The 15,303-nt window shown below is 32.6% G+C and overlaps 2 protein-coding genes across 2 annotated transcripts in view; one reads left to right on the top strand and one right to left on the bottom strand.

Annotated features, from left to right (window-relative positions):
- The first annotated feature begins 1,772 nt into the window (after positions 1-1,772).
- LOC123669515 (profilin) lies at positions 1,773-13,167 on the top strand. The gene is made up of 4 exons (XM_045603119.1): positions 1,773-2,002; positions 8,634-8,805; positions 11,978-12,077; positions 12,164-13,167. The coding sequence occupies exons 1-3, from the start codon at positions 1,892-1,894 to the stop codon at positions 12,073-12,075; spliced, it is 381 nt and encodes a 126-aa protein (XP_045459075.1). The 5' UTR covers positions 1,773-1,891; the 3' UTR covers positions 12,076-12,077; positions 12,164-13,167.
- A 446-nt stretch (positions 13,168-13,613) lies between these two features.
- Positions 13,614-15,303, bottom strand: part of LOC123667688 — a 44,164-nt gene continuing 42,474 nt past the window's right edge. The window contains exon 12 of the mRNA XM_045601532.1: positions 13,614-14,405. Coding sequence (XP_045457488.1) covers positions 14,317-14,405 — 89 coding nt within the window. The 3' untranslated portion in view covers positions 13,614-14,316. The remainder of the gene's footprint in view (positions 14,406-15,303) is intronic.

The raw sequence follows: 15,303 nt of genomic DNA on the forward strand, positions 1-15,303 counted from the left end.
AATCATTATTATTCTATTTATTGGTAAAAAATGTTAAAAAACGTTTTTCTTACCTAATTACTAAAGGTCTACCAGGATCTGATGGCAATTTTTAAAAAAAAATAGAGATTTTCATATGGCAACAAACAAAATGTCATCTGTCAACTGAAATTTCGAGGAATTATTTTTCGTTTGGCTTCAAATTTCCTTTAAAAAGTGGTGAAAATCTTCGATCGCAAGCAAGAATTATTGTTTTCAATGTTTATCAAAGAATACTTGATGAACAAGGTGCAGAACAAACACAATCATCGATATTGAGCCGTGTGCAAGAGTTGACTGGTTAGTAGGAATGACACGTCTTGATACTTTGGTTTATTGCATTTTTCGTGTGTATTATATTATGTATACTAAACTTTGGTTTATTTCAGGGGTTTCTAATACTACCATAAGACGAATTGTTGCTGAAGGCAGATCTAACAAAGGCGTATTTAGTACGCCCGGTAAAAAGAAGAAAGGTGGCAAATAAAATAAACTTGGATAGTTTTGATTTAGAATTGATTAGAAACAAGATAAATGAGTTTTACACTGTACGAAAAGAAATACCCACTGTCATGAAATTGCTACAAATTCTTCGGGAGGAAATCAATTTCAATGGAGGAAGAGAATCATTAAGGTAACAAAAATGAATTTCATTTTCTCTGAGTTTGAATATAATCCAAAAACATAGTAATCTAAAAAACAATTTTATTTTGTCTTTAGACTTATTTTGAAATACATTGGATTTGAATTCGTGAAACGCCAATCAAAAAGGACTATTTTAATGGAGTGACATGACATAAAGATACACAGATTCAAGTTTTTGGAGCGTATGCAAAAGAATCGAGAAGCCGACGATAAGCTAGATGTGGTTTATTTAGATGAAACCTACATACACGGTTCATGTTCAGTGAACAAATGCTGGCAAAATAAAGATGTCGCAGGCCCATCTAAAAGTATTTCGGCAGGGCCTAGATGGATCATTGTACATGCTGGTGGAGAAAATGGTTTTGTGTCAAACTGTTATTTGGTGGATAGATCGAAGAGTACATCTGCTGATTATCACCATGATATGAATAAAGATAATTTTACAAAATGTGTTACGGAGAAGTTGATTCCTAATCTTACAAAACCTTCTCTAATTGTCATGGATAACGCCAAGTACCATTCTGTACAACTAAACAAACCGCCTACACAAGCCGACCGTATTGCTGTTATATCGTCTTCCACTTCCGATGAAGACTTTTTTATGGATGTGCAATATTTGGAACCATTTTCAAGTTCTGATAGTCTATAAATTTGATTACTATCTTACTTAAAAATGTGTTTGGTGTATGTTGTGTATGAATGTACTATTGATTTTGTTTGTTCCCAATAAAAATAAAATAAAATGTAATAATTAATTAATAAACTCATAAACAGAGTAATTGGAGTTTTCATTTAAATTTAGTACCCCACATTCACCACAGTAAGATTTCAAAAAATTATCCTTATCAATAAATTATAAATAAGGAAAAAAAAAGTATCAAAACGTTTTATTCCAATTTCCCCAATATTGCTAGCGTCAATTTTTTCCCCTTTTTGCCATCAGATCCTGGTAGACCTATATTAAAAATTTGAACGGCTGAAAAGCCTATCGGAAAAAATTTGTGTTATTTGCCGGTATTATATAACGTTAATTGGTAACATTTTTCTTTATACTGAACGCATATAAAATGCCTTAGTGTTGGTAGAATTTGACTTCCTGTCGTATCTTTGAGTACGCTGCCATTTTGAAACGGCAGTGCTTTTTGTTCGTGTGGAGCGTCTGCTCGTTGCAGAGATTAAATTGTGGTTTAGGAAAGTTTAGTTTTATTTTACAAAGAACTCTATCAATATGAGCTGGCAAGATTATGTCGATAAACAGTTAATTGCTTCAAGATGTGTTACAAAGGCTGCGATTGCCGGTCACGATGGAAATGTCTGGGCTAAATCTGAAGGCTTTGATGTAAGTTTCTTGATATGTATTAAGTGGCTAGTGAAATATTATTAATTTTCATTTTGTGTAGAGGTGTTTTTAAGTGCGACTATTTTGTCCCTAAAAGTGCTTATGTTTGGTATTCGTAAATTATGAATGGATGACGAATCCGGCTAGTTGACAAGATGGCGACATGTGGTGTAGCCCATTTATTCTTAAATTTTAATATTTTACTCTACACATCTCTTACAAAACTTTCTTTTGTTTGGAATTAAAGTCCTAACCAAAAAGAATAACGAATCTTTGCACAATAATTTATTGTTCAAGGCTCAATTGATTATAATAAAATTGCCGGCCGGTTTAACTTTTAGGGCTATTGTCACACGTTGCCGACGCTTGTTGTAGTCCAAATATAATAGCTGTAAATTAACATAAACTTAACAAGCAAACTAGCTATACTAGTTGATAGAATGTTACATTTATGCTTTTTTAGTTGACACTATAAATCGATGATAAAGTATGAGTCATAGCAAATTACGTAGGTAACATTGAGTATATAGACGTGACGATACTAAATCTATAATATTATGAAATTTACAAATGAATTATTATCCATTTCTCAATTTTATTATGAGAGATTTTGTATCTTACTAAAATCGTGAAATTTATATGGATCTTAAATTTGAAAATAAAAAAAAAATTGAAGTATTTTCGTAGTTAAATTGCTTTTATTTAAAACTTAATTATTTATCATCTTTAGTTTCTTAGTGGCTTACAAGAAATTTCCATGTTTCTATATTATTCTTTAGTTTATTTTTGTCATGACACAAAATCTTAAATTTTTTTGTCATTACACAAAATCTTAAAATAGATGTCCAAATTTTGTTTAGTTAACAATATATGAAATATATCTATGCCATAAAAAATTGTTGATTAGTTTAATTTAATATATATATTTTTTAAATAACAATAGTTTATTAAACATTATAGATATTTACAATCCACAACTTAAGAGCTAAATATTTACAGATAGTTTTGATACATAGTACATATGGTACAATCATGTCCGTGTGGAATTGTGCCAATATTGTTGGCAGCATTTCCCTGTTGAATTTGTATAAATTTTATTAAATTGATTATATAAATGATGAAATAATTTGCAACAATTAATGAAATTATATACATCTCTGATGCAGAAAACAAACTACTTAACAATTCATCTGCCAACCTGCATTGGAGCAGCGTGGTAGATTAAGCTCTGATCCTTCTCCTACATGGGGAAAAAAGTCCTATGCCCAGCAGTGGGATATTACAGGCTGAAGTGAACTAATTCATCATTAAATTAATGGAACCATAAGCTTAACAGCCTTATAAAGTATATATTATAATTTATTTTTTTAGTAGAGTTTAACATGAAATTGAATTGAAAAATTGAAAATGTGATTTTGCTTTTAATATGTTATATCATTTTATAAATCTCATGATTAATCATTAGCTTTATTAGCTGGTTTCTGAATCATAAAAATTTGCAGCCTAGGCTATATTTGCACTCATACACATTTAAATGTATCAAGATATTATTATAATATCAAAAGTGTAATTTACTAACAACTTTTGCAGCAGTAACAAAAACATTTGTCTCTCAATATAAGTAACATCTCAAACTCGAATTAGACTTGTTTTTAAATTATCATCAAAGAAATTTATGAAAAATAATAATAATCGTATGATACTGATCTTTATTCACTTTTTAACTTTTAGGACCACATTGACACTTACATGTATTGTTCTTTTGAATCATGAGATGACATTTTATATGTATTTTCACTAAAATATTAAAATCTATACTTGTGTTATAGAGGGTTTTTTTTTAACTTTGTTTGTAGGGGGTAATCTTTGCAAATACTGATCCGATCATGAAAATTATTTAACTAACAGAAAGCTACATTATTTAGGAGTTATATAGGCTTATATTTTATTCAACAAAAATTCAGTGAAAAATAATAGTATATGTAAATTAAGTCAGAGAAATGTGAGCGAGATGAAAACTTTACTACATATTTGCATCACAAAAATAATTAACGCCCAACAAAGTGGGCACGAGTAGGCTAGTTAGATAAATATATACTAACTTATACTAACGACGCGTTGGCGCAACGCTCACAGCACTGGTTTGTGGGTACAATCGCCGCACATGACAAACACTTGTTTTGGCTATACAGATGTTTGCCAAGGTCTGGGTGTTTATGTAGTCCTTGTGGGTCACCCCACCGTGCCTCGGAGAGCACGTTAAGCCATCAATCTCGGCTGTAATCATGTACACCTGATAACGATCGCTACTCATAGTAGGTAATATATCCACCAACCACCATTGGAGCAGTGTTGTGGATTAAGCTCTGATCCTTCTCCTACATTGGGAAAGTGACCTATGCCTGGCAGTGGGATATTACAGGCTGAAGCATACTTTAACACCTAAAAAAGATTACTCTATCTCATTACTTTAATTGATTGCTTGATTGATTGGTTTGTTGGTTTAATGGCTTTCAGTTGTGCCAGAGAAGCACAGTTGATTCCGCCAATGTCATGTAGAGTGGAAAACACACGAAGGAGATTGATTGGTCGGTGCAGATCAGATAACACTCAATTTAATTTTGATAATAAACTTTTACTTTATGATTTTAATAGTTAATTATCTACATTCTTTTATAAATTTCTTAGAAATAAAAAAAATTTTTTAGTTACCAATTTAAAAAAGGAGTAGTTTCTCAATTAGCTTGTTTTATTGTATTGTTTGGGTGTAAACATTTTGATCATTCTTTTTTCAGCTGCCACAATTTAAATTTGAGCAAGATCTGTCAAGTAGTTTTTGAGTCATACCTAATATAATTATATATAATAATGTGTATTTGTTACTTATAACGATACGATAATAATGTGTATTTGTTACTTACACATTTATTTGTCTATGTAATTTGAAGTGTTTTTTTTTTTTTGGTTTGGAGAACAAACAGTTATATTTTATAGAATGCTATGTAATGAAATTTCATGTTTTATTTTGAATTGAAACAAAAAAAAAAAAAAAAAAAAATCGTGAATTTTGTAAGTATTATAGGTATAAATTTTTTTTTTGTTACACCTAAATTATGTTTCAAAGATTTTAAGCTCCAACAATACTATCAAAAATACACTCGCGTGCAACTGAATCGACTCAAGCCGTATATTGGTATAAAAGTTCGATTTTTAGAAAAATGGCTTATCCGATTTTCTTGTTCTTTTTTTTGTTTGAAAGCCTAATCTGTTCTCTTAAAAAATGTTATCCTAATGAGAAAAATCGGTTGAGTATTTATTGATAAAATTTAATTTGACAGAAATGCATAAAAAATGAAGAAAAATGAAAACAACAACATAATGAATAAAAAAATTATTTTTGATAGAAGTAAAGAAAATTAAAATTTTCAATACTTTTTATTGCCTCCCCTAGCTTTTATAACGGCTTGCATGCGATTTTTCATTGATTTTATCACTTTTTTAATAAAATCTTGAGGTATCGTATTCCATTCTTCCTCTAGCGTAGTTTTGAGCTCGACGATGCTTGATGGAGCCGTATCTCTAGCTCGCACCCTTCGTTTGAGCTCATCCTATAAATGCTCAATGTAATTCAGATCAGGACTGAGGGCTGGCCACATCATCGTCCCAATTTGCACTTCTTGAAGATACTGGCGAGTAACACTTGCTGTATGGCACCGAGCATTATCATGCATCCGTAGAAAATCTTCTCCTATGTACCCTGCATAAGGTACAACATGATCGAGGAGAATGTTTTCCACGTACTTTTGAGCTGTTAGACCACCACTCCCACCACCACCAGGCACGAAAACAAGCTCGGTCTTCCCTTCATATGATATTCCAGCCCACATCGTGACTGAACCACCGCCATATGATACTGTTTCAGCGAAACAGCATTGCGAGAACTGTTCCCCTGAACGCCTGTATACTCGGTCTCTTCTGTCGTTGCCATGGAGACACATTCTGCTCTCATCAGTGAACAGGATGGAGCTCCATTGCTCAATAGTCCAATTGAGGTGTTCACGAGCAAATTAAAGTCGGGCTTGACGGTGACTTGCGGTCAGTTTCGGGCCTCTGGCTGGCCGTTTAGGAGTTAAATTGGATTTCTTCAGCCGTCTTCTAATTGGCCACTGACTGACAGCAACTCCTCGAACCCTTCTGAGCTCCTGTTGCACATCAACGCCCGTGAGATAACGATTTCTCAACGAAGTTGAGACAATGAAGCGATCGTCCGTCTCAGATGTGCTCCGGTGTCTATTGGTTTGTGGTCTCCGAACGAAGCTACCGATCTCTTGAAACCTTCTGTATATTCATGAAATAGCTGATTGGCTCATGTTAAGTTTACGAGCGACTTGTCTTTGATTATGGCCCGCTTGCAACAAACCTACAACTTGGACCGCTGCATCTGAGGTATTGTCCATTGGATCGCGATTAAAATACTGGGAGCTTAAGGAGATGTGTACCTGTCAACGTCTAACGAGTGATTGATAAGAAATATGGGTCACGTGAGCTCTTATACATGATTTAGTCTCGCAACTCATGGGTACCGTAACGGGTAATTTCTGTAACGCTCATGTTTGACCGTATTTATTTAAAAAGTTTTTTCATTGTTTATTTGAAAATGGCTATATTTATGAAAAAAAATATATGTCTTTGGAATAAAAAAAACTTTTACAAAAATCGGATAAGCCATTTTCCGAAAAATCAAACTTATATACCAATATACGGCTTGAGTCGATTCAGTTGCACGCGAGTGTATATATATTATAACCAGGATAACTTTAAAACAAAATCCTTCAATGCTTAATATTTTCTATCATTAATTTATTTAAGGTAAAATTTGCTTAATAAAAATAAAATTTGATAATTAATATAGTTAAATTTAATTAACTGGTTAAAAATATTTATTGTTAATGGAGTCTACTAGAATGTTGTTTAGATTTTTTTAAAAACGGTTTTGCAATAAATATTTTATTTTTATTTTTAACCGACTTCCAAAAAAGGAGGAGGTTCTCTATTCAACTGTATTTTTTTATGTCTGTTACTTCAGAACTTTTTACTGGGTGGACCGATTTCAACAATTTTTTTTAATCGAAAGGTGGTGTGTGTCGTTTGGTCCCATTTAAATTTATTTGAGATCTAACAACAACTTCTCGAGTTATATCTAATAATGCGTTTTTACTTGACGCTTTTTTCGTGGATCTACGTTGTATTACTTGTCGATGTAATTGAAGTCGGTTTTTTTTCGTTTGCGAGCAAACACAATTATTACCAAAAATCTTGAGATCCTCTTTAAAATAAAATATATTTAATATATTCTAGCACAGATTATCATAGATAAAATAAAAATCAAATAAAGTTTTATTGTGACTTAAAAATCGTAGCAAATCTTTAATATAAATCTTAAGTATTAAAATATGTAATATTTTACATATAATTTTTTCATTCACTTCTTAGAAATATATAACTTTCAGTTATGTTTCAGTACCATACTGCTGTAATAATTTCCATACGTGATAAATAAACGTCTATAAGAGTTAACCATTCTAGGTAAAATTTAATCAGTTAATTTACGACGCATGTTATATTATGTGATTGATTACATTACGGTCCATTCTACATCAGAGCTAATATTTGGCATGGTAGTAAAACTGAAAAGTATGTTTAACATGGAGAATTTACATTAAATCGAATTTTAATAAAGTTTTTGTCAAAATATTATAGTGTAATACAATATTAAAATTTTTAGTTATATTTTTTTTTGTTTGATGATAATAATAATAATAAAAAAAAAATAGTTTGAATTAATTCAAGAAATGTTTTTCGATGTTCGCTTCAGTCTGTAATATTCCATGCTCGGTACCGGCCTCTTTCCCCATTAAGAAAAGGATCAGAGTTTAATCCACCACGCTGCTTCAAATGCCGGTTGGCGGATAATTATATTTCCTGCTATGAGTAACGATCGCTACCATGCGTACATGATAACAACCGGGACCGACGGCTTAACACGGTCTCGGAGCTACGGTGGAAAGACCCACAAGGACTGCACAAACACCCAGACCACAGCAAACATCTGTATGGCCAAAACAAATGTTTGTCATGTGCGTGGATCGAACCAGCAACCGCCAGCGCAACAGCCACAAACCAGTGCCGTGACCGTTGCGCCAACGCGTCGTCGTCATTTTGATGTTATGTTTAAAAAAAGAAGATAAAACTTTATCTTTGATCTTTCTATTTTATAAATTATTTAGATTCAGCAATAAAATATGTTATATGAAAAAGAAAAATATTGACATTGATAGGGTATCATAATTAGGTTAGAGCTCTGTGGTTCACCGTTTTACCCGCGTACATTTCGCTTCTGTGAGTAGGTATTTAGATTTTTACCAGATGATTTAGACTTCTGCAGTCAGCATATTACCAAGTTTTATAGAAAATGGTTTTCATAGTTTTATGGTCAAATAGTAACAAACAGTCGTCTGATCATTCTCACAAGTTTTCGCAAATCGATAGAATTGTTTTCGATAGAATTGTTATTTCGAGATTTTTTTCGTAATTTAAACGCAAATTTTGATTAAAAATATATTGTCAACAGATATCAAAAGACGAAGTCGGTAAGATAGTGGCCGGTTTCGAGAATGAATCACTCCTTACCAGCGGTGGCGTGACGATAGCGGCCACGCGGTACATCTACCTCAGTGGTACAGACCGCATCATACGCGCAAAACTCGGCAAGGTCGGCGTACACTGCATGAAAACGCAGCAAGGTGAGACTATGTATAAGTGTATGCCGTCTGGCCGGTTCTTTGATTGCTTACTGCGATGCAACATAATAGTATCATATGACGTGTACTACATTTACTTGAACATTTCCATAGTACTACTTAAGATGTTTAGGTACATTTTATAACTGTGAATGGGGTTCATATTGTGTCAAATAATGTTTCTTTTATTATTTTACTAGCTGACCCCGCAAACGTTTCTTTGCCATATATGTTATTAACCCGCTTAATCCCCCCTCCCCTTATAACTTAGGGGTATGAAAAAAAGATGTTGGCCGATTCTCAGACCTACCCGATATGTCCACAAAATTATATCAAAATCGGTCGAGCCGTTTCGGAGGAGTTCAATGTTTAACACCATGACACGAGAATTTTATATATTAGACTAGCTGTGCCCGCGGCTTCGCCCGCGTTGAAATCAGTGTTTCAAAAAGTTTTACCGGCAAACTTCCAGTGAAACTTTCATCAAAATCGGCTTAGTCATTACGTAAACCTTCCTCTTGAAGCACTCTCTCCAATGGTGAAACCGCTTGAAAATCCGTTTAGTAAATTTTGAGGGAATCGACCACATACGCTTTTGGGGACTTCAGGCGAACTTATAGCTGCTGTTTATGTTTCGTACAAACTATCATCCCTAATTAAACCCTCTTAGCGGTGGAATATCGCAAAATCCGTTCTGAGCGGACGCCTACTTACTATAATCTACCTACCTACCAAATTTCATCTTTGTCCATCCTGGATGGATTAAAAACCACTGGATGGTCAAAGCGATTTTTGAGTTCTCGTGATGAGTGAGTCAGTGACCTTTCTCTTTTATATTACGATACATTATTTGGACACCTCCTCACCATCAATAGAGCATACATTTTAAATTTCAAGTCTCTTACTCAAAAACATAGGACTTTCATATAAACTTCCAACCCCCGTTTTATCCCCTTAAGGGTCAAGTTTCGTAAAAGCCGGTCTTAACAGATGTTTACACCCTATAAGGAACCTACCTGCCAAACTTCAAGTTTGTGGCTATTATAGTTTCGGAGATTTCGTGATGAGTGAGTCAACCTACCATCCCCCGTATTAACCCCAAAAGGGAGTTGATTTCTAAAGATACGTTATTTGGACACTTCCTCACTATCTATAGAGCACACATTTTAAATTTCAAGTCTCTTACTTAAAAAACATAGGACTTTCATATAAACTTCCAAACCCCGTTTTACCCTCTTAGGGGTCGAGTTTCGTAAAATCCATTCTTAGAGGTAGTTTACGCCTTATAAGGAGCCTACCTGCTAAATTTCAAGTTTGTAGGTGTTATAGTTTCGGAGATTTCGTGATCAGTGAGTCAACCTACGACCCCCCGTTTTAAACCCAAAAAGGGGTTGATTTCTAAAGATATTCGATATATTATTTGGACACCTTTTCACCATCTATAGAGCTTACGTTTGAAATTTCAAGTCTCTTACTTCAAACACATATAACTTTCATACAAACTTCCAACCCCCGTTTTACCCTCTTAGGGGTCGAGTTTCGTAAAATCCATTCTTAGCGGTAGTTTACGCCTTATAAGGAGCCTACCTGCTAAATTTCAAGTTTGTAGGTGTTATAGTTTCGGAGATTTCGTGATCAGTGAGTCAACCTACGACCCCCCGTTTTAAACCCAAAAAGGGGTTGATTTCTAAAGATATTCGATATATTATTTGGACACCTTTTCACCATCTATAGAGCTTACATTTGAAATTTCAAGTCTCTTCAAACACATATAACTTTCATACAAACTTCCAACCCCCGTTTTACCCCCTTAGGGGTCGAGTTTCGTAAAATCCGTTCTTAGCGGATGTTTACGTCCTATAAGGAGCCTACCTGCCAAATTTCAAGTTCGTAGGTGTTATAGTTTCGGAGATTTCGTGATGAATGACCTTTCGCGTTTATATATATTATAGATAGATAGATAGATATCTGTATTTATTTATTTATATAATATGTATTATTTATATTAATCAAAAATAGGTACATATAAGTCGGTCAGACGGCTGTTACCTATAACAAGCATTAAGTTGCTTACCATAGGAACAGACGACCCTGTGTGTATGTTATAGGATATTTATTTATTACTAACTGACCCCGCAAACGTTTCTTTGTCATATATGTTATTAACCCGCTTAATGCCCCCCCCCCCCCCCCCCCTTATAACTTAGGGGTATGAAAAATAGATGTTGGCCAATTCTCATACCTACCCGATATGCCCACAAAATTTTATTAAAATAGGTCGAGCCGTTTCGGAGGAGTTCAATGTTTAACACCATGACACGAGAATTTTATATATTAGACAATGTTTAACACCATGACACAAGAATTTTATTTTTATATATTAGATAAAGAATTAGTGAACTTGCTAGTAAAACTAGTTCGCAGAGAGTTTAAGAGTTTATTTCGTAAGTTTATAATTAACCTGACTACTGCTCTCGTTACTAACATTGTTTACGTAATATCAAATTCCTTTATAACATTTTACTAAAGATATTAAGTACATAATTGTTTTTTGGATTTAATTATTGCTTCTAATCATCAACACTTTTTATGAAAATCGGTTTGATATTTTCGTCTGGTTAATACTGTATATTTTATTATTTTTATTATTTTTTGGTGCATCTGAGAATCCGTATATACAGTTTCAACAATGAAACAATCGTTATCTTTATGAACACTTGAATTCATAGTTAACTAAACTACAAAAGTTCAAAAACATAGTTCCAGTCGTAAATACAGTTCTTGCAACTCTGCCAAAAAGAAAAACCTAGACCTATATCTAATGATGCGATCTAAAAGTAGTCTGAAGTCGTATTTTCTCCTCGCAGATTTAGCAATAGCCTGGCTGATCACTTTCATAATTTAAATTGTTCTCAAAAATGTTATTTTAATGATCTGTGTACACAGAAAATTGGTAAGAGCGCGCATAGACCGTTAACTTCTCTCTGAGTTTATTAATTGACCTACATTATTAGTCTAAAACACGCAAAGATGTCTAATTTCCGAGAGTAACTAATTAAAAAATATTTTACCTTATTTAAGGATCAGCAGTACGAAAAAACTGGTAGAACAGTCTATTTTCTATTTCCAACCAGTTTCTTTTTCATGTTAACTTTAATGATACATTTTGTTACAGCTGTTGTAATTTCTCTCTACGAAGAACCGATCCAACCCCAGCAAGCCGCATCTGTAGTGGAGAAGTTAGGAGAGTATTTAATTACCTGTGGTTATTAGAGGTAAGTTAAAGAGCATTTTTTTATTTTTCATAAATACTTATTTGTTGCTGTTGCACAAGAAATAGAACGTTTTTCTTTTTTTACAGATCGAAGCGCGCGTGATCTAAGAATAAGATAATATTTTTTCCACAGGGAAATAAGTAACTGCATTTTGTATATTCTATAAAAGTGATAAGGACCGTCATTTGTTTTGATATTTGATAAATTATAGCGCAATCAGTGTCTGATGCGCTCAGTAACCATGTGCAGATGTAATTACTTTGTGAATTTTGGATTCTTTTTTTTATACGCTCACCGTTTTCACAGAGTAATTGTTTCTGTATGATGGTTTTATGTATTTTAAAAAAATTGCTTTATCGACCTATACAGTAAAGCTAAAGTGGCTTTGCGATAGGATCTCAAAGCATGATGTATAGAGATTTTTTTTAGATTTCTTTTCAAGCTGTCTGTAACTTTTTTTTTACATCTAGTATAAGTTGATGCGTATAACCGTGGTTACGAGTGACTCGCCGTGTACCGTATTTATATATAAATTAATTAAATGAAATCATCGCGACCAGACGCTTGACAAGAAATTATAATAACCACGTAATTAAATTACTGTAACAATATACAACATAATTATATATGTAATTACAAATAGGCATTTGTGTAAGGGCTTGTTACAAAATGAAAGACACTGTAACCCAAGAATACATGTAACGATTTTAATTGAAAAATCTCTAGTCCCACTGGAACCATCGTGTGAGAACTGACTAATACGACAGCCAGGCCGCGGGGGGAGAGGCGACGCGCTCCCTTTGCCCTCCGCGAACGCCATAACTTCGCTATGCTTCCCTTTTTATTATGCTGCGTTTATAAAATTGTGTAGTGAATATTAAACATTTTGCATTCTGTTTTATTCTATTCTATCTCTTAGCTGCAGAATCTAGAAGCGCTCAATTTATAACCCTGTATCCTCAAACAAGGCTTGCAGTAATCGAAGGGTGCATATTGTTTATATTTGATATTACTACTATAGCTTTGTACATTGTTTCTGATAAGCGATGGGAACTGTGTCTATCTAATAATAAAATGATTTGTATTATAACTATATATCGTTTTCTTTTACCTACTCAACATTAACGTATATAAATATAGTAAACGATTTTATTGTTAACTCTTTAATTTGATGGGTTTCGACGCACGATGTCAAATCGATGTTATCTGGGCGTGGTTCAGTCGACCTTAATTTTTTTCTATCACATTTTTAGTTTGGAAGATTATTTACCAGTCTTAAATTTTTGAAAAGTTAATCTATTTCATTAGCAATGAACACAAAATAATCAAAGTTATATTGCTATAAATATGGAGATTTGACAAAATATTTATTATACTACACATACATACAAATTACAATATGTATTGAAATAATCAAAAATATCTTATAGATTTTTTAAGTAGCGGGTGATTATTGTACAGATAATTATTTTTTAAGCTTGCTTAATAGATAAATAAATGAATTATATGGGTGAATGTATAGGACAATAAAAAAAATTTTGGCTAATGAACATAATTTATTTCTTTTGACAAAATCTATAATAATAAGAATTAAGTACACTCGAATACAAGGATTGGTATAAAATGTTAAAAGTGGTAGTCTATTATTGAATTTGGTTCTTTATATAATATACCACACATCATTTTACACGTCTAATTCTATAAAGAAAATTTTAATTAAGTTACAAATTGTTGTGTATTTCATTGTTAACTATAATTAAATATAGATGCCTAAGAAATAATTCTTACATACTAAAACGGTTAACAATAATTTAAACCCAAGAAATCGGATGTACAGAACTTACTACGTGGTTATCTACATTTCTACAAACCTATTTTATGATTAAGAAAGAAAATTGTCGTGTTTTCCTAAAATTGATATTCCTTAAATGAATTATGCGCTGTAATAACCACCGGTTAGATTATTCATATACATACAATTTAATTAAAATAAACATGTCACTTAAGCCAACAAACTAAATTATACGTTTTAAATTTTCAAAGCCACATTCACGCACATGTTAGTACAACAATTTACTCTAATGTTCGCAATTTCACAGCGATTTTTTGAGTCATTAATCTTATTTATAAAATTTTGTTATCGAAAAATTTCGATTATAGCAATGTACTTAGTTTGTTACAAAAAGTGTAACTTATTTCATGGGAGAGATTTCAAGGTCAAATCGCATAAACTATCTTGTCACGGATGCTCCAATGAATAATGGCGAGATTTCTTCCAAAGACTTCTAAAGAAACCTTTTCTTTGTTTCTGGCCTGGATGCTCCTCGCCTGTAAAAAAATAAAGCGACATTAGGTATAAAATCAATAACGATTTTCATATAAAATTATTCAGATATTTAGTTCAATATTCTTCATGCTGCAATCGATGTTTTCCTGTTTATGAACGACAAAATGTATGTAATTTGCAATTTAATTATAAATGTACAGCACTAATTAATAGTAAATAGGTACTAAGTTGATAAAATTACATAATAAACAAGTTTTACAATTTCATTTTGGAACTTAGTACGGTATTATTGAAAAAAAAAAATTAAATTGTGAATGTCTGCTTCAACGTAATATTCGTAAAATTTTGCAAGTAGGTAATTAGATTTTAAAATGAGTAATTAAATTAATAACGAGTATATAATTATTTTAAATTACTCTACTAATTAAAATGTCTATTTTGTTATAAATCACCTGAATGGCAGATAATTGAATGCTTTTAACCTTTTTAAAAACTAACAGCCTGCCAAATCAACTCGAGGAATATTAGTGGCGAAACCTATACCTACTAGAAATAAATTTATATTACCAATAAATTATTAAAATTAGCTTTCTTAAATCAGTTTTTTTTTTTTATATCGAATACACAATATTAGTAGGTATTATTAGTTTTGTCTTCTAATCGTAAGTATCTAAATAATGTAGTATGATAGTGCATATTTCAATGTACCTACAATGAATTTGATATTATTAACAACATATTAAATTAGGTCTCATTTATAAGGATGCATTATTGCTAGGGTCGTGAACCCCTATTTGAGGGCGAGGGACTGCGAATGTCAAGTGTACGGAGTGCGCCAGTCGCCGCCGGGTCGATACTGCGGCCACGCTACGAGGACATTAGAATCGAAAAGCGCAAGCTAGCAAAATTTGCAGCTTTTTCTGTTTATTTGTTAACTTT

The sequence above is a fragment of the Melitaea cinxia genome, chromosome 3 (assembly GCF_905220565.1).
Source record: "Melitaea cinxia chromosome 3, ilMelCinx1.1, whole genome shotgun sequence".
In the NCBI taxonomy this organism is placed as follows: Eukaryota; Metazoa; Arthropoda; class Insecta; order Lepidoptera; family Nymphalidae; genus Melitaea; species Melitaea cinxia.